Source organism: Loxodonta africana, chromosome 7 (assembly GCF_030014295.1).
Source record: "Loxodonta africana isolate mLoxAfr1 chromosome 7, mLoxAfr1.hap2, whole genome shotgun sequence".
NCBI classification, from domain to species: Eukaryota; Metazoa; Chordata; class Mammalia; order Proboscidea; family Elephantidae; genus Loxodonta; species Loxodonta africana.
The window spans coordinates 72,822,514-72,843,239 of NC_087348.1; the positions used below are offsets into that span (position 1 = coordinate 72,822,514).

A 20,726-nucleotide genomic window follows, 5' to 3' on the forward strand; every position below is an offset into this window, starting at 1 on the left:
GAACAGGAGCTGGTTAGATGGACATGGGAAACCTGGAGTGGAAAGGGAGAGTGTTCTGTCATGTTATAGGGATTGCAACTAGTTCATATGACAATATATGTATAAACTTTTGTATGAGAAATTAACTTGAGCTGTAAACTTTCTCCTAAGGCATACACACACACACACACAAAATCATTGGCTTAAAAAAAAAAGTAAAGATGTACCTCACATTCATCAACTGAGAAATGTGAAATCTAAATCGTATTTTTATCTACCAGATCGTAAATACCAAGAGAAACATATTAATAAAGGACCCTTGTGGTGATTGCTGGAGCCTTGGTGACACAATGGTTAACCATTTGGCTACTAACCAAAAGGTACCAGCTGCTCCTTGGAAACCCTATGGGGCAGTACTATTCTGTCCTAAGGGTCGCTATGAGTTGGAATCAAATCGATGGCAGCGGGTTTGGTTTGGTTTGATTTTTGGTTTTTGCTATTGTTAAATCAAGAACCTTTCATAAAGAGAACTAATTGCTTCCCTGGTTGTGTTTTGTAAATATGAATTTTTGTATGTGTTTGGTTCTTTTAAGAAGGAATCACCTGTAGTGGTGTAGATATTTCAAATGTATGAAAGAAGTCCTAAATGAGGTGGATTCATGGAAAGGCATGAAGGTTCTGTCCGCAGTACTTAAATGGGCATTCACTTTCATGAGCTCAGAATTATGCCCCCACAGATCACAAGGCTATGCAGCTGGAAAAAATCACTGATTATATAAGAAAAAGAAACACAATCCTTACTCAACCTCCTTTAGAGAAAGAGCCATCACTAGGAACGTATAAATGAAGGGGCTCCATAGAAAATAAACGCTGAATGGTGTGAGAACAGAGCTGGCAGGGGAGGAGGGCAGTGGCTGGGAATATGAGACCTGGGAAGACCTTCAGCAGTTCACACTGTGCTGCCTTCCTCATTTGTGTGTTTTCTGAGTCAGCATTAGCTAAATTTTCCAGAGAGCCATCCACAAAGTATAGCCTGGCCAGGGGACATCATTCATTTCCTCCAGTGACCTTGACAAGTCAGAAGCTTGAAAGCAGGGAAATCGGATGTCTCAGTTATGAGGTGGAGCAGAGAGGGCCCCAACATATTTCTGGAAGTCTTCATTAATACTGGTGATTGAGTGCCTCCCTCTGTTACTGTGGCCATCTGAGGTGCTTCCCTGGCTCTGAAGGGGTTGACACAATGTCTAAGGCCTTCAACCTGGTGTTGCTCCTTGCCTACATCTGGACCACGAGGATCCTGGTCCAAAGCTCTCTGCGAGTAGAAGGTAGGTTTCTTACCAGATTTTTTCACTATGGCGAGGCAAGATCTTGCGAACTGTGCTAAGGCTATTGAGCTCTGGACTATATATTGCTGAGAGTGGGGAAAACTCTCAATTCCAACGGAAGATCTAATCGGTAGTACTGCTCTGCCGGAACTATTTTCACCGTATTCTCAACCTCAACGAAATGATGTACATTTATCTTTACATCATTTTCACTTTTATTTTTAGTTATGGAATATTTTTAAACAGAATATTTTGAAACAAAACATTGAGGAGACAATTTTTTTTAAGTGTATCATTAATTGCTAGAAAAAGAAGAACACGTGTAAGCTTAAAAGTGTTCATTAAAGAATTAAACCATGATTGTGAACATTTTAAAACTCCCGATAAGCCTTAGGAAAAAATTGGTAACTTTCACTAAATATTGGCCTATTTTGTATTTTTGGAAGTGTCAGCATGATTATTTTAATTTCTGTTTACTATACTATGTTGTTGTTAGGTGCTGTCAAGTCGGTTCCAACTCATAGCGACCCTATGTAGAACAGAACAAAATACTGCTCAGTCCTTTGCCATCCACACAATATACTATAGATTGAATGTAATCTTTTTAATATGCAATCAGTAGCAAATTAACAGAAAAAAATCTTTGAAAATATAGGTTTGAAAGCTAGCCATAAGCTCTCCACCAAAAGAATGACTTTGAAATAAAGAGATTTCTGGATTTTTGAAATGCCTAAATGGAAACCTCATTCTGCGCTATCGGCAGAAAGTTGTAACCACAAATCACTCATTACAGCTCTGGGCAAATGAATATTTATTTGAGTACTTTAGCAGGAAAATTGTGCATTCCTATGCTGGAAGATGCCCTAGGGTATAAAATATGTTGGGAACAGAACTGAGATCCAGAATTGATTCATATATTGTTATATTTAATTTTATAAGAGAGGTCACAGGAATTGTTTGTTTCCAAATACCAAAACTGTTACTTTCAGGTAAGTTTTGTCCTCTTCGAAATCCCCTTTGGGAGACTATACACTATTACCACAATGCTGCCATTTTTCAAGCTATTTTGGAAATTGTCCTTTGAAAACAACTCTATCACTCTCTTTGGCCCATCCTCAATAATAGCAAAGTTTTGTAAGGAAATTAAATTTTTGGAAACAACCAAAAGTTATTCAGAACTATGACTGAGGAATAAGATGGTTGATGAAGGTGGAAGGATGGGATGGGGAGTAGTATTTTTGAGGACCTGTTACATAGACACACAGATTAGTTAGGTATGTGTGTTTGTGTGTGTATAAATTCATTTAAGCCTCTCAACAAGATATTTTTATAGATGAAGAAATACGTTTAGAGAGACCAAGTTACTTTCCCAATGTCATGCAGGCAGTAAATAATAAAGCTTAGATGTGAATTCTGGTCTGATTCCTAAGCATAGACTATTTCTACTAGCCTGCTGTCTCCTAAGAACTCCTATTGTAGGGGTTACTGGAGTACCCCTTGGACTCTAATCCCTGCTTGTTTTTTTTCCTAAATGAAATAGAAAAGCATAAAAATTACTAATGTTTGCTAACTGCCTACTGTGGGCCCTGCCTCTGCTAGGTATAAGTTATCTAGCTTAATTCTGACAAAAATCCTCTGAGGAAGATACAATCATCCCCATTTTACAAATGAGACTACTGACTTGCCCAATGTCCCACAGCCAGGAAAGAATAGAAGAAATATTCAAAGCTAGGTCTATTTTCTGAGAATAGATCTGTTATCACTCAAAATAATTTTTAGAGTAAAAATGAAGTATGATGAGAGAGTAGCAAAACCTCTTTATGGTATAATTAATAAACCTTCTCTGCAGGCAGTTCCCAAAGAAGCAGACGTAGAGGTTTGCACAACAGTACGCCCATGAGCTAAATGAGGCAAACTCCAGGACAAGTAGTGTATTTGGAGAGTTTAGCTCTATGTGTGTGTGTGTGTGTGTGTGTGTGTGTGTGTGTGTAACTAAATGAGGAAAACTCCAGGACAAGTAGTGTATTTGGAGAGTTTAGCTCTACGTGTGTGTGTGTGTGTGTGCACGTGTGTGTGTAGAACAGTAGGAGATAGAACTGGAGCTTTAGAGTCAGGCGTAATTGGATTTGTGCCCCCAATCTGCCACCTAGTATCTCTATGTCTTTGGGTTTAGGAAAGTCACTTAATCTCCCCGAGCCTCAATTTTCTGTTAAAAGAAACAATGTCTGAAAATGATACTGGTGAGGAGTGAGCTTCTTGGCTGAAGTAGACACATGAGACTATGTGGACAGCTCCTGTCTGCAGGCAAGATGAGAAGGCAGAGGGGGACAGGAGCAACTTGAATGGGCACGGGGAATACAGGATGGAGAGGAGGAGTATGCTGTCTCATTAGGGGGAGAGCAGCTAGGAGTACATAGCAAGGTGTATATAAGTTTTTGTATGAAAGACTGACTTGATTTGTAAACTTTCACTTAAAGCACAATAAATTAAACAAAAGATAGTGTCTGGCATGTAGTAACATCAACGGATGATCAGTGTTGGTATTAGTATTAGTATCAATGTCAGGGAAACCCTGGTGGTGTAGTGGTTAAGTGCTATGGCAGCTTACCAAAGGGTCTGCAGTTCGAATCCACCAGGCGCTCCTTGCAAACTCTATGAGGCAATTCTACTCTGTCCTATAGGGTCATTATGAGTCGGGATCGACTCGACAGCACTGGGTTTGGTTTTTTTTTTTTTAATCAATGTCTTTACTGGTACGGGTATGAATATTTGTACATACAGTTATAAGAAGCTGTTCTGCCACCCAAGTCACAGACATTCACGTTAAGGTGTTGACTCTGGTGTCTCTTGGTGTGAGTAGGGTCTGGTCACAAACAAAGCCATCCTCAAATACTGTACTTTACGTACATATCCCTGTCCTCTACTTCCTGCTCCAGAACACAGTATGGTTGTTTTGGAGAAGTTGGAAATGCTCCTTCCCATGTTTGCAGGGAGAAACTCCCTTTAAACACTAACCTAGAAAGTGGTCAAAGTATTTGATTGGGCATCTAATGCAGTTATGTGTAAGCAATTACTTAGGAGGTTGAAATGCCCTTTCATTGACTTTCATGAATGAAGGCCAATAGGAATAATGTACCCAAATGTAATGCAACTTGGCTATTTCATACAGGTCTATAAATCCCAGAACCCAAAGTTCTCTTGACCCCATTAGGTTATGAGTAAATATATGATTCACATCTTAAACTGTTAAGCTGCCTAATCTTCCCCAGAGGGATAAATCATTAGGAGACTAAAACCAAAATGCTTTGAAGATAACATAATGATAATGTTGCCTATGATTTATTGAGTACCTACTATGTGGCAGGCAGTATGCTTAGCATTTTTATTAGAATTAACTCATTTAATTCTCACATTCTATGAAGTATATAGTTATTCTTTCAATTTTATAAATAAAGAAACTGAGGTACAAAGAGATGAAGTAACTAGCCTAAGGTCACAAAGCTAGCTAGAAACACAGCCTAGATTCAAGCCCGGGTCTGACTCTAAAACTCTATTGTTGATGTTTTTGTTAGGTTCTGTCAAGTCAGTTCCGGCTCATAGCGATCCTATGTACAACAGAATGAAACACTGCCCGGTCCTGCACCATTCTCACAATCATTGCTATGTTTGAACCCATTGTTGCAATCACTGTGTCAATCCATCTTGTTGAGGGTCTTCCTTTTTTCCACTGACCCTGTACTTTACCAAGCATGATATCCTTCTCCAAGGACTGGTTCCTCCTGATAACATGCCCCAAGTATGTGAGACGAAGTCTCACCATCCTCACTTCTAAGTTTAAGTCTTAGTTTCTCTGCCACAGATCAAAGTCAGTACAAGGCTCACTGCCCCACTCCTCTATGGACTTCTGAGTAAGCCCGCACCCCAATGGTCAGAGACAACTTGGAACTGACAGAGCCCACATTCTTTTATTCCAGGTGCAATATTTTCAGCCCATCTCAGAAATAATGGCATCCCCACTCACATTAAGAGTCTCTGAGTGGCTCAAATGATTAAGCGCTCCACTACTAGATGAAAGGTTGGTGGTTCAAACCCATTCAGAGGTGCCTTGGAAGACAGGCCTGGTGATGTGCTTCTAAAAGTTCACACCCTTGAAAACCCTACAGAGCAGTTCTACTCTGCACACACAGGGTCACCATGGGTTGGAAATGACTTGATGGTAACTAACAACAATAAAAACTCACATTGATTTGGAGTATTACTAACTATTAATCAGAGCTCTGAATTCTGTCTTAAAGTCTTAGACCCTTCATTTTATAGACTCTAGAAAGGCTTGCAGCAACTGCATCACCTAGAACCATCCAAAGAACTGGTATCCAAAGCCCCCACATGATAAACAAGTCACATTAATGCAGTAGGATAAGATGGACCTCCATCTGGTGAAATCTGCAGCTTGTACCAGAGCAAGCAACCATCTAACCCAGCAGGCTGCCCTTCTGGGAAATGCCCAGCCTGTGCCCTGCTTTTTCTAGACCCCACTCCCAGCCACGCTGATGAATCAAGACATTAATGCTCTGCTAGGAAGGAGAGCCAGTGGGTGGGGATAAGGACAGCAGCACACTGAGGATCTATGATTCCTTTGCAGAGGTTTCCATCTTGGTGCCATGCAGAATTGTGGGAATCACCCTTGTGGGCAAAAAGACAGCTGAGCAGCTGAATTTCACAGACGCCAAGGAGGCATGTAGGCTACTGGGCCTAACTCTGGCCAGCAAAGCCCAGGTTGAAACAGCACGGAAGTATGGCTTTGAGACTTGCAGGTGAGAAATGGCTGGCTCCAGTACCATTGCTGGAGTTCTCCTGGCTCTAGGCTCTTGTTTAGCAATAGAGATGATGACTGCTAATCATTTGTCCACTCAACTAATGTGCATTCTGTTACAGCTATGGATGGGTTGAAGATGGGTCCTCAGTGGTCATCCCTCGGATTCTCCCAAACCCCAAATGTGGGAAGAATGGGATTGGTGTCCTGGCTTGGAAGGTTTTAGATCATCAAAGGTTCAGGGCCTATTGCTACAACTCATCTGGTGAGTCACATCCACTTGGAGTGTTTTCCCCTGGTATCTCTAACTCTGTGACTTGTCTAGAAAGAGCCACCTTGAGGGGCAGCAGAGACAATATCTTTCTGACCAGGCTAAAACCTGTTGCTGTTGAAGTGATTTTGACTCAAGGCAGCCTCATGTGTTACTGAGTAGAACTGCTCCATAGGATTTTATTGGCTGTAACCTTTTCATGGAAGCATATATCACAAGGACTTTCTGCTGCAGTATTGCTGGGTGGGTTTGAACCACCAAATTTTTGGTTGGTAGCCGAGTGCAAACCATTTGCATCACCCAGGAACCTACTTGACCAGGCTAGAGGAGGCAGAATTAGGGAAAACGTGACTGAATGGCGAAAAAAGGGAGAGGACATCCCAGAAGACTGAACCTCCCCCACCCCATTCACCCACCCACCCATCCTATAAGACAAACAGGAAGAAGGGAAGGAAGCAAATGTGTACAGTGCATTTAGTGGTTCACATGCCTGCTTATTATCTCATAGCCAGCCCATGCCTGTCCAATAGCCTAGCCTTCCTGCCAGCTGTCAGTGTGATGATATGACACCCAGTCCTATGGACTAAACAAGAAGAAGCCAGGGGAAAAGAGCTTTGATTTGTCTGTTTTCTCATGGTGTCCTTTAACTTGTATTCCCATTCCCTATAATCCCTGTGTGCTGAATGTTAGGTCTAGCGTCTTGATTCGATTCATGTTCAATATATTTGGCAAGAATACTTCATAGATGATATTGTATACTTCAAATTACATCACAGCAGAGGCATATAATGTTAGGATGTCCCCACTATCAGTTATGCTGTTTGATTATTTGATTAAGTTGGTGACTATCATCAGATATCTCCAATGACATTATAAAGATTTGTTTTCTCCTTTGCAATTAGTTAAGTAATCTATAGTGTGATATTTTGGCACCATGCAAATATCCTGATCCCCGACAACCTAATGATTTTTACTTAATGATTTAGGCAACCACTGATGATCCTTGCCAGAATCAGCTATTATGTGGGGGGTGGGAGGGGTTGCAAAATGGCGATTTTCTCAATCTATCCTCCCTAGTCCATGTATTAGCTGGCATTCTTCAATAAGGAAGAATCAATCTTTCCGTCTCATCCCTTCCTCCACTTTTTACCATGGACTCATGGCATTTTACTTATTCGGAGTGTTATACCAATTTTACAATCGTGATTATTCCTTGGATGCTCAAATTGTCCCAAGTTTGGCCACTGGGAGCCCCTTCTGTTTGACTCTTGTGTCTTTTATCCCACTAATATTTGAATACTTCCCTGCTTTCTGACATAATAACATGTCCCAGGCTTAATTTGTACTTTCTGTGCTCTAGTTAGGGAATCAGTCATTTCTCCAAGGGGCCCTGGTTCCTTTTGATGGAGGATGGAAATTCAAAACCAAGACCTGGATCCTCAACTTCAGTACTACTGGAGTTTTCATTGCTTCTCAGTTCTTTTTAGTGGAAAGATAGGAAATATATATTTTTAATTATGAGTTTATATTATTATTTCCAACTAAATTTAACAATTCAAGTTTTTTTTTTCTTAGTTTACCTTGTTTCCTTGTTTTATATTTGTGTCTCTCTTCCCTTATATGCAGAGTCTTGGTTACCAATTAAATATTGATATATCTTCTTATCCTACAATAATTTCAAAAATTATAGAATCAATATTATTAGAAGTAATAACCCTACTGAGTGAAATTTAAATTTCTTTCAAATTTTTTTTCAATTCTTCAAAGATACTCCTTTTGCACACAGAGAATTGTGTGTAAAAGCGATTTGAAGAAATTCACAACTTTGTGTGACTATATAATCGTTTTGAAATATATTAGGTTCTTTTGCTTCTGTTTGTGATCAATTTTAGAGCTTGAATTTTCTCCTATTTTGATTTTCTTGAATAGGTAAAACAATTTCATGATTCAAGGGCCAAAAATATATTTAAAAAAATATACTAAGAAAAGTCTCATTCCCAACCTTTTTACCCTGTTCACACCCACCATTTTCATTCATTTCTGATTTATCCTTTTGTGTTGCTTTTTGCAGTGTGTGTGTGTGTGTGTGTGTGTGTGTGTGTGAGTATGTACGTGGTCTTCTTTTCCTTTCTTTATTACCAAAAACCAGCATACCATATACACTACTCTGTACACGGCTTTTTTCACTTAAATCCTAGAAATCACTCTGTATCAGTTCATAGAAATATTTCTCAGTTGTTTTTATGGCTGTACAACACTTCATTGTGTAGATGTGTGATAGTTTATTCAACAGGTTCTTTATTGATGGACTTTTGGTTTATTTCCAATATTTTTCCAGTAATACTGAGTTAAATAACCTTGCAAATATGTCATTTCATATTTATGGAGAAGTATTTTCAGGATAGAAGCTTGAATGTCCAAAATGTGTGTGTTTTTGCCAAATTTGTGAGGATCAGAGTTGCCCTAATCCTCATTCTAATGCTAATCCTAAACCTTATTCTCTTTTTTTTTTTTTCCTTTTTATTGCTGTTTTTGTGAGGTTTGGGGATCAGAGTTACCCTAATTCTACCAGAACCCTACTCTAACCCTTATACTCATTTTCTTTATTGCTATCTTTGTGAGCTTTGGGGATCGGACCAAAATGCTTTTAATGGTTTCATACACAATGCTGTTTCAAGACCTTGCTCGTGTGGTTCCTTCTGTCACAACACTCATCCTCTTCATTACCTGGCTAACTTGCACTTTTTATCCAAGTCTCACTTATGAACAGATAGGTGAAGGAAATTAATTCTTATACACCTTATCTATTATTGCTCATACATTCTGCTAGGCCTAGACATTTATCTCATTAATCCTCAGGAAAATGAAACAAAGGAGCCCTGGTGGTACAGTGATTAAGCACTCGGCTGCCAACCGAAAGGTCGATGGTTTGAACCCATCAGTCACTCCACAGGAGAGAGATGCAGCAGTCTTGGAAATTCAATGATTACAGCCTTGGAAACCCAATGGGACAGTTCTACTCTGCCCTATAGGGTCGTTATGAATCAGAATCGAATGGACTCAACGGTAATGGGTTAAATGAAACAAGTGTATCATTTCTACTTTCCAATAAGAGACAGAGATGGGATTTAAATCTTGAGCTAACAATATTGTGCCATCCTACTCCCATGAAACACCTTCCATGGTGATGCCACATATAACATACCAGGCCTCGGGTGGGTTCTGGGTATCAATATTTTTAAAACGGTTTCCAAATGGTTCTGATGTGCAGCCAGGATTCAGAATCACTTTCCTCTAGAAGATCTCTAAGTTTTAGGGTTCCAGATACTTCTGGATTCTCCTAGTTCTGTGCAATTACTCTCAAATTATACTCCTTCACTTCTGCATGTCACTCTCCACTGATAATTATGTTACCCCCTGCTCTACAGCTTTTGTTGACCTCCCATTTGAGAGTATTATATAAACCATGAGGCTTCATTAACATTTTGTATACCGTACTGGGAGGTTTGTGGACCTCAGTTGAAAATTCTCTCCCCTACAGAATAATTCCAAATGCTCTAACATGATAACCGCGAATCTTGATACTCTGGTCTCAGTCTATCTTTCCAGTCTCATCTCGTGCTTGCAGTCTTTCTCATTCCCAATCGTATACACACCCTACACTCCAGCCACACCGTGTTCTTTGTCATTTTTCTGACATACTGACACTTTCAAACTTCTGGACTCTTGGACCACGCTGTTCCCATTAACTAGAATATGTTATTCCCTCTTCCATACTAGATGAACTGTCACTCAGTTCCAGCCCTGCTGGTTTTCTAATTCCTCAAACATGCTAAGTTTATTCTACTTCAGACTCTTGAACTTTCTGTTCTCTTTATTTGGAATGCTTTTGTTCTAGATCTTCAATGACTAGCTACTTTTCACCGTCCAGGTCTCAGCTTAAATATCACCTCGCCAAAGGGGCCTTCTTTTATCAGCCTATCCAAAATATCTGTGCCCAGGGACAGATTACCCAATAAGCAAGGTACACATGGGCTTACTTGTGCTTCGTCAGTAATCTGTAGCGCACAATTATGATGAAACCCATGTGAAATTGTGCACTACAGATTAGTAAGTAAACACAATTAAGTCTGTATGTACCTTGCTCACTATAAACCTGTGCATACCTTTCTTACTGGTTAATCCACACCTGTCTATGCCCCATTCTTCACCCCTACTGGTTTAATCCTTACGTGTTTAATTTTCTTTTCTTTTCACCACTTATCATCCTCTGAAATTTATGTTTTATTTCCTTTTTATTATCCCTATCCTTTCATTAGCATGTAAGCTTCCTGAAACCAGGGACTTTGTCTTACTTGCATCATGTCCCTGACACCTAGAACAATGCCTGGCATAGAGTAGGTGTTTAGTGAATATTTCTTGAATGAATGCATCACTCCTCCATACCCTCCCCAAATGCCATCTTCTCTGTGGATCCCCAGTAATCTCCCCCTACCCTTATCAAAATACTTCTGGAAAGCAGGAATCACGCCTTATTTGTCTCTGTATTTCTAGTTCCCAACATAGTATATTGTATTCAATGTTTTTTGCCACCAATAATTCAAAAACGTTCATTTCCTAAGAGAAGAATTTAGCATATGCTCAAGAACGGGAAATGTAGCTAAAAGTTTGGGGTAGACCACCAATGGATGAATGGATAAACAAATTGTAGCACAAACAGACATACAGTGGAATACTACTGACTTAATGCATGTGTGCTCAAAATGTTTTATCAGTAGTATCCATGACCTTGGTTGGTAATTTATTTAATTTTCAAAAATGAATTGTGTTAATGGAATGATGTACTTGATAGCTAACATTCCAGCAGATGCTATCTACTGCTGCCACAGATTACTAGGGATTTAAAATAAATGCAGCTTTATATTATAATAATATATTGCATGGTTCTGCCATTTATTAGGTATGGGACCTTGGGTAAGTTACTCAATTTCTCTGAACTTCAATTTCCTCCTATATAAATTAGTGTCTGATAAATTGTTAAATAATGGGATAACTATTTAAACATCGAGTACCATGGTTGACTCAGAGTAAGACACTCAACAAATGTTAGCTTCCTCTCTGCCACAAACAATACATTTGAAAGCAAACCCAGATCCCTGCTCTTCTTCCCGCCCCACTAACTTTTTTTATTTTAACTTTTTTTGATGAGCACTGAGAAGTCTGGCTTTGGAAGATCCTTTTCTTGAGGTGGTGTCATGTGTGTATATTTGATCCCATCTACTCCTTCCTTCCTTTCCTTTTTTTCCTTTCCTCTTCTAATATTTATTGAGCATGCACTATGCACCATGCACAATACATATACCATGATGAACAAGATAGACAGGGTTCCTGCTTCCAGGGAGATGACAGCCCAGTGGAGAAAAGTGTGATGAAAAACTACAACAAGAGAAGTATATGGTGGTACTAGACATATGCATAGGGTCCCAATCTAATCAACAAGTCAGCCTGAGAAAGAAACGTTCAATCTGAGACCTGAATTGTGAGTAAGAGCTAAAGAATGAGGAGGCAAAGAGTTTAATTGGTAAAGAAAGCATCACAGCCAAAGGCTTGGATGTGAGAGAAAACATGTCAAAAACTAAAGGAATTTCAGTTTGACTGGAGCATTGAGAGAAAGACTGATCAGATGAGACTGGAGATGTCAGCAGGGCCAGATCATGGAAAGCCTTATAGGCCACACAGGAGGGGGCAGTCACTGAAGGATTCTAAGGAAGGAAGCGATATGACTAGATTTACATCTTGGTAAGATTGTTCCTACTACAGTGTAGTAGGGGACTGGAAGAAAGTAAGACTGGAGGCAGAAGAATCAGATAGGAGCTTTCTATAATACTTGTTTCATTCTTCCCTCTTGTGACAGATACTCGGATTAACTCATGCCTTCCAGAAATTATCACCACCAAATATCTCATATTCAACACTCAAACTTCAACATATACAACAGAAATTAATGTCAGTGACACTACATACTCAATATCATCCCCTTCCTCTGCCCCTGCTCTTACTACTGCTCCTACACCGGCTTCCACTTCTACTCCACGGAAACGAAAATTAATTTGCGTAACGGAAGTTTTTATGGAAACTAGTGCCACAGCTACAGGAAGTGATTCATACATTGGAAGTCAAGCAGCATTCAAGAATGAAGTTGCTGAGTTTGGAGGTAAAAGCTTTCTGTGTCTGTATTATGTATTTGTATATAACAGGCAATACATCCAAGATAGCCTGTCTCTAGATTGGTCACTGAGGACCTGGCAAATACGAATAAAATCTTAATGCAAACTCAACGTTCAAAAAGTAATGGAACTTGAGAGCTGTAAAGAGCCTTAATAATTAAACTAAATACTGTGAGGCTAGAACAGCCTCAAAGACTTTAAAAAATAAATTACTGTAATTCACTATCTGTTAATATGTAGAAGTTCTTTTAAATATATATATATATATCTTCAAGGCCTTCTACTAGGAAGTTTGTTCTTCAATAGAGAGTCTTGCACTTAATTAGCTCTGCAGAGAGAAAATGAACTCCTTCTGTCATTCTGTAACTTACAGAATAGAGGCAAGCCTGAGGGGCAGGGCCAAGGAGCAGGAAGCAAAGGAGCAGATATGGGCCAAACACCATGAGTGACCCGTATGTGGTCTCAGAGAAGGGTTTTCTCCTACACTAGCTCTTATTTCAATAATTTGTAAAGATGCATCTTTAAAAGAGCAACACATGACAACGTATAAGTGAAAGACCAACAGGCCATATCTCTGTTTCCTCCAGGTGTTCCCACAGCTCTGCTGGTACTTGCTCTCCTCTTCTTTGCTGCTGCAGCTGGTCTTGCAGTCTGCTACGTGAAAAGGTGGGGTTGCTAGCACATTGCTAGTCTTGGAATTTGTCATATCCCTTCTTATTACTGGCATTTTCTTGGTCAAACTGGAGATGCCGGTCCTCTTACATTATAAATTATCTCCCACCTCTCACCTCCCAGCCACCCAATCTTTCCTACTTTTTCAGCATATGCATTTCATCCAGATTTTAGATATAGGTCAAAGGCTATTCCTTTGAAAATTAAGAAAAAAGAAAAGATTGGCATCTGGGGAAAAACTACATGTTTTATTTGGTCTTATTCTTGGTTGTGGTGCAAGGGTTCTGAGGTCAGCCTAAAGTTAGGCTTGTTAACTTATTATTTTATTTAAATGAATCCATTAAGGTGAGGATGTGTTAAAGTATTTGTGCATGTGTGTATTAGCATCACTCTGAAATGAAGGTACCCAGTGTACACTGCCAACATGTGCCATCACAGATAAAGCACTGTCTATTGCTATGTGTGCTACATGAAAGTCTCACTTTAATTTTATGTTTGTGCCTAAAGGTATGTGAAGGCCTTCCCTTTTACAAACAAGAGTAAGCAGAAGGAGAAAGGTGATGATAGCAACCCTACTGAGGAATCAAAGGAAATGGGTAAAAAGACAGAAGACTCCAAGAGTCCACCCAAAGCTACAGTGCGGTACCTGGAAGCTGAAGTTTAGATGAGAGAGAAATGAGAGGACAAACCTAAGGCTGGCTTGTTTCTTGCCTAAATATCCTGTCCCCAGCTGAGGAAACCAAGAGGGCCAAAGAACCAAAGAAGAAAGTCCACCCTTGGTTTCTAACTGGAATCAGCTCAAGGCTGCCTTTAGACTATGGAGTTCATCAAAGGAAACTCTCTTCTTCTTACTATAATCCTTTCTGGATCCTATCTTCCTACCTCCAAAGCTTTCCACAGCCTTTCTAACCTGATTATGTCCTAATAAAGTCCCAGTGGGAGAAAGAAATTTTGCAAAGCCCAAGAAGCAAAAATAGTTCATCAGTACACATTTGCAAAAAGGTCTCTACCCTCTACGCTGGCTGGGAATAGATGAGTTGGGAGCCAAAGAGCCACTGAGTCCATCCACGCTTTCTCTACTGACTTCACAGCCCAGATCCTTTCTTAGATCAGAAAGAGAAACACTTACACCACTCTGGCATGTCTTTCTGAGCTAGGCAAGAGCAAAAGGAAGGAAGGAAAGTTTAGCAAATGAAGGCCATGGAGATTCATGTGACTACAGGTATAATCTCTGTAAAGGCAAAATAAATAGATAAAAAGAATGAAGCCAAAGACACTGACAGTATATTTTCAGCAGGAACTACAAACACAGACAGGGTCAAAGCATTCTTCTCCAAATAATTTGAGAATCACTTTTTATAACATACGCACACTTTCTTTAATCTCTCTCTATTACTGCTGCTATTTTCTCTAGAAGAAACAATCTATTTTTACAAGAAAAAAAATACTCTCTTAAAAACTAAGATTTAAAACTCAGATAAAAAAAGCTGTATTTTTATCTGAGTAACAGAAATTATTACTGAGGAAAATTACTATGTTAAGAAATAATAAAATTCAACAAACATTTACATCTACTATATATCAGGCACTGTGCAAGGTGTTACACTCTGTAATTGAATGTTATTTTTAAAATTGCATATAGTAGAATGTTATCTGAAACTGATTTTTTTACATTTTTGATATACCTATGTTATCCACTTCCGAAACTGATGTTATTTTGCTAACACTAATCTATTCTTTATTTTCTCTAAATGGCAACCATCCTAACCTTAAATTATTATTAACATACCTAAGAAGTACATTATTACCTCTGCATATCAAAGCACATTTTTCATGCCGTTAACAAATGTATTACTAGCTCTCCTATTCCAGCAAGAAGAGCCTGAGAGGTGCAGAAATATATGGACTGAAAAAATAAAAGCAATTAGAAACCTTCTTTGCTCTCTTGTTTACTTAGATACATTATACCTTTCATACAAAATTGAAGGACCAAGTCACACTCTGTTGTTTGCAAAAGAGGGATGACTTTGGTTGTTAAAAAAGAAACATACGTAAACCCAACAGTATGTACACCACCATGTGCGGCCATTCTTGCCCAAACAGTCTTATTTTAAGCTTGTCAGGTACATACACATAAATCAGTCCTTTACTTGGGATTCAGGTTTGACATTCTAACCTGTTTCAGGGTTCACAAGGGGAGCCAGAGATTCAGAATAGCCCATTTGTTCTGCTTCTCTAGCTTTCCCTCTCTCTAGTCTTCCCTCTCAAACTATTAATATCTTCTTCCCCTAGCCAGTGACCCCACAGTTCCATGATTCTTCTAGCCCAGCGGTCATGACCTGCCAGCATAGGCTTTACTGGTTGGCTCACAGAGTATTACCTTAAAATTGGGTTTAATTGCCAAGAATTAAAAATTAAGAGATTTCACATATTTATATTTCTGGGTTCCCTTGAAAAATAGGAATATCTGAAGATAGAGAACCCATATTCCCTTATAGCAAAAGTTATGCTGAATAGTGGCTGCTCCCTTTAAATGGATCATTTCTCCATTTGACCACAGTCCTCACCACTCTCTATTGCACCCTAACGCCAAAGTAAATGTGTCATTCCTTATGGATTTTGTAATACTGGTACCTTTTTTCCACACCCAGCCCATTTTACTTATTTACATCACCTGCCTAGCCTTGTATGAGTTTGAAACTCTGGTTTGTCAGTCTTTTAAGTTTCATCAGCTTCATCCCAGTTCTCAGGGAGTGAAGGAGGAAAAGGGCCTAAGTAGTGGTCTTCTCTCTTTGATCTGTGGGTATTAACTAGATCTACCTGCGAGATAATGAGGACCTTAGATTGAGATGATAGTATGGAATGGGTTAATCCCAAGGGTAGAAGTATGATGCAGTAGCTAAAACCTAAGGCTCTGGAATAGACAAAATGGATTTGAATCCATGTTCTGCCATTTATAAACTATGAGACCTTGGGCAAGTTGTTTCACCTCTCTAAGCCTGTTTTCTGTAAAATTGAGATGATAATGGTTTCTACCTTTTATCATCTATCTTTTAAGACTGTAGTGAAGCTTAAATGAGATCATACATATGGAATACTTACTATGGTGCCTGAGAACTTTAAAAAAAAAATGAAACCAGGAGACATTTTTAAAGAAAGTATAGGATTAACCTGGAAGCCCAGAAGGAATGCTGGAGTCATTTTGAATCAGAAGTTGTGGAGCTCAGGGTGCTATCACTGTGGTCCGTTTGTTCCTCTGGGAGATATTCCATAAAAATGTAGGATTGGAATATCAATGAAAAATAAAAACTGGCAATCTAGATTTGGAAATCATCTGAATACAGGTGATGGTTGAAGTTAAGAATACATGAGCTCCCCAAATGCTTAAAAATAAAAGCAGAGGACTGAGGATACAGCTTAAGTAGAAGCCAGGAGGGCAGGCTCAATGAGATATAAAAAACCTCAAAGTGCAGCATCCTGGAAGATGATGGAGCTTTAATCTTAATTGTAGGTGACTGCTTGTTCCGCTGTATCCTACACTGATACAATTAAAGGCAGCCATGAATCCTGGGGAAATGCACTAGACTACTGGCCAGGAAATCTGGATTCTAACCCAGTTTAATTAACTTGCTCTGTAGTCTTAGATGAGTCACTTCCCATCTTTGGATCTCAGTTTCCTCATCTATAAAAGAAGAATGTTATTAGACCAGATGATTTTTCCACTTTATGATTCAATGAATTACATACAGGAAGTTAAAAAGATTTACAATCCATAGCTGTTCCAAGTCTCCCTCACATATTCCTACAGTCCTGTCACAGATGTTTAGTGACCTTATAAAAAAAGGCAGAGGCATTGGACGTACTTTCCTAGAGAAAATATGCCATTTTTAAAGTTTCTTAAAATTTCCTGGTCTTCACTACAGGACAGTGTTTACTACAATTTTATTGGAACTTCTGTGTTCCCTTTAACTAGAAAATACCTACATAAACTAGAAAAATCTGAATACACATGAATTACAAGATGCATTACCAAAGAATCATTCTTCTTATAAAAGAATTAACTTAGAGGTTTCTTCTTCCATAAATCTTACTATTTGTATTTAGGGCTTCCTACAAATATTTTCCTACACTTTTTTTTATATGTAAGAAAAATAAAGGTTTCCTTCTCCTTCTACAAAATAACATCACAGTTCCTATTCCATAGAGGTTTCTAATATATTCTATTACGAGTTTTTAATTCTTAATAAAGTAATCCTTATTACTTTCGTCTTCTTTTTTTACATTCTAGCTAATACGCTTTTGCAAAGTTAAAAATGCTGCAGTGATGAGAAGGAACTATCAAGAGATGTCATTAGTTACACTAATTTTAAAATATTTTAGTCTCTCCTTTAGTACCATTCTTACTACACTCTCCGTGAGGTAGAAAAAGATTATAAATACTGGACCCATTTTATAAAATAGAAGGTAATTTGTACAGAGTGATTTTCCTGACTTCCAGGCTCAGATTAAGCTGAAATACAGAGCCTTTTAAAGTGTAATTAGATATGTCTCTCTCTTTTTTTTTCACAAATTTATTGAGGTATAATTGGCACATAATAAATGGCATATGATTACAGTATATAACTTGAGTTTTGACATATGAATACGCCTGTGAAACCATCACTATAATCAAGGTAATGAATATATCCATTACTCCAAAAAGATTCCTCTTGCCACTTTGTGATACCGCCCTCTCACTCATCCCCACCCATCCATCCCCTTACTCCCAACCCGAGGCAACCACTGATCTGCTTTTTGTCACTATAAAGTACTTTGGATTTTTGAGACTTTTATATAAATGGAATCACACAGTACATATATTTTTTTGTCTGGCTTGTTTCACTCTGCATATTTATTTTGAGATTCACCTACATTGTTGAATGTGTCAATTGTTAATTCCTTTATTGTGGAGTAGTACTCCATTATGTGGCTGTACCACACTTTGTTTTCCATTCGCCTGTTGATGGGTCTCCAGGTTGTTTCCAGTTTGAGCCTACTACAAACACTGTTGCTATGAATATTCATGTACAAGTCTGTATGAGCACAAGCTTTCATTCTCTTGGGTAAATACCTAGGAGTGAAATGGCTGGCCCATATGTTAGGTGTATGTTTGGTATTATAAGATATGACCAAATTCCTTTCCAAAGTGGTTGTAACATTGTACATTCCCACATGCGGTATATGAGAGTTACAGTTGCTCTACATCCTTGCCAACACTTGGTATGGTCTTTTTAATTTAGCCATTCTAGCGGCTAGGGTATGCAGTGATATCTCCTTGTAGTTCTAATCTGCATTTCCCTAACGACTAATGAAGACTATAGCCTTCTGTAATGGATTACACCTCAACATAAAGAAAACAAAAATCCTCACAACTGGACCAATAAGCAACATCATGATAAACAGAGAAAAGATTGAAGTTGACAAGGGTTTCATTTCACTTGAATCCATAATCCACACCCATGGAAGCAGCAGTTAAGAAATCGAACAACGCATTGCAATGGGCAACTATGCTGCAAAAGGCCTCTTTAAATTGTTAAAAAGCAAAGATATCATTTTGAGGACTAGGGTGCACCTGACCCAAGCCATGGTATTTTCAATTGTCTCATATGCATGTCAAAGCTGGATAATGAATAAGGAAGACCAAAGAAGAATGGAAGCCTTTGAATTATGGTGTTGGCGAAGAATATTGAATACACCATGGACTGCCAGAAGAACGAACAAATCTGTCTTGGAAGTACAGCCAGCTGCCCCTTAGAAGCAAGGATGGCAAGACTTCATCTCACATACTTGGGACATGTTATCAGGAGGGACTAGTCCCTGGAGGACATCATGTTTGGTAGAGGGTCACCAAAAAACAGGAAGACCCTCAATGAGATGGATTGACACAGTGGCTACAACAATGGGCACAAATATAGCAACGATTGTGAGGATGAAGCAGGACCCGACCGTGTTTCATTCTGTTGTACATAGGATTGCTATGAGTTGGAACAGACTTGACAGTGCCTAACAATAACAATGACTAACCATGTTAAAATTTTTTCATGTGCTTATTTGGAATTTGTCTACCTTCTTTGGTGAACTATGTGTTCAAATCTTTTGCTCATTTAAAAAAATTGGATTGTTTGTCTTCTTATTGAGTTTAAGAATTCTTTGAATATTCTAAGTAGAAGTCCTCCTTCAACTATATGTTTTGCAAATATTTTCTTCCAGTCTGTAGCTTGCCTTTTTAAGAGTGTGTTTTGAAAAGTAAAAGTGTTTAATTTTAATAAGTTACAATTTTTTCTTTCTTTTATGGTTTGTGCTTTTTGTGCCATGTTTAAGAAGTCTTTGCCAAACCCAAGGTCACTAAGTTTTTCCGTCCTTCTAGAATTTTAGCTCCTACATTTAGGTGTATGATCCATTTTAAGTATGTGGTACGAGGTAAATATCAGGTTCTTTTCTTTTTTTTTTTTTTTTTTTGGCATACAGCTATCCAATTGTTCTAGCACCATTTGTTTACAAATGAATTGAATTGCCTAGGCACCTTTGTTATAAATCAATTGGCTAAATAGTATAGGTCTACTTCTGGGTTCTCTATTCTTTTCCATTGCTCTGTTCGCCTATCTTTAAACTGATGCCACACTGTCTTGATTACTGTAGTTTTTTATAGTAAGTCTTGAAATCAGGTAGTATAAGCCTTCCAACTTTGTTTTTCTGTATCAAAATTTTATTTATTCTAGTTCCTTTGCATTTCCATTTAAGTTTTAAGTGATCTTGGCAATTTTGACCAAAAAAAAAAAAAAAACCTGTTATCGTTTTTATTGGGATTGCTTTCAATCTATAGGTCAATTTAAGGAGAAATGACATCTTAACAATATTGAATCTTCTGATCCATGAGCATGGTATATCTATTTACGTAGGTCTTCTTTCTCTCAGCAGTGTTTTGTGGTTCTCATTTACATGTCTTTCACATCATTGGTCAAATTTATCTCTAAGTTTGTTTTTTTTTTTTTTGCTGCTAAATGGTATTTTTTAAATTTCAATTTCTAACTGTTCATTGCTAGTATATAGAAATAGAATTGACTGTTGTATATTGACCTTGTATCCTGCAACTTTGCTAAACACATTTATTTTTTGTAGATTCCACAGTATTTTCTACATTGTTGATTATGTCATCTACAAATAAACAACAAGAAAAATAAATGGCATCCAGATGGAAAATATAGTTTTACTTCTTCTTTTCCAATCTGGATGCCTTTTACTCCTTTTTCTTATCTTATTCCACTGACTAGAACCTCCAATAGAATGTTTAATTGAAGGCAATTTGTACAGAGTAATTTTCCTGACTCCCAGGCCCAGACTAGCTTGAACTACAGGAACTTATTGAATTTAATTAGACCTTTTTAAGTTTAGTAAATCAT

General features: G+C 38.3%; 1 protein-coding gene across 1 annotated transcript; it reads left to right on the forward strand.

The window, feature by feature from the left end:
- The first annotated feature begins 387 nt into the window (after positions 1 to 387).
- LYVE1 (lymphatic vessel endothelial hyaluronan receptor 1) lies at positions 388 to 15,223 on the forward strand. The gene is made up of 6 exons (XM_003412004.4): positions 388 to 1,304; positions 5,947 to 6,118; positions 6,240 to 6,382; positions 12,303 to 12,602; positions 13,203 to 13,281; positions 13,795 to 15,223. The coding sequence occupies exons 1-6, from the start codon at positions 1,220 to 1,222 to the stop codon at positions 13,949 to 13,951; spliced, it is 936 nt and encodes a 311-aa protein (XP_003412052.1). The 5' UTR covers positions 388 to 1,219; the 3' UTR covers positions 13,952 to 15,223.
- The last annotated feature ends 5,503 nt before the right edge of the window (positions 15,224 to 20,726 follow it).

Coding starts and splice junctions, on each gene's coding strand:
- LYVE1 (XM_003412004.4), top strand. CDS start 1,220: ATGTCTAAGGCCTTCAACCTGGTGTTGCTCCTTGCCTACATCTGGACC. Junction 1,305..5,946: donor AAGCTCTCTGCGAGTAGAAG/GTAGGTTTCTTA, acceptor ATTCCTTTGCAG/AGGTTTCCATCTTGGTGCCA. Junction 6,383..12,302: donor CTATTGCTACAACTCATCTG/GTGAGTCACATC, acceptor CTCTTGTGACAG/ATACTCGGATTAACTCATGC.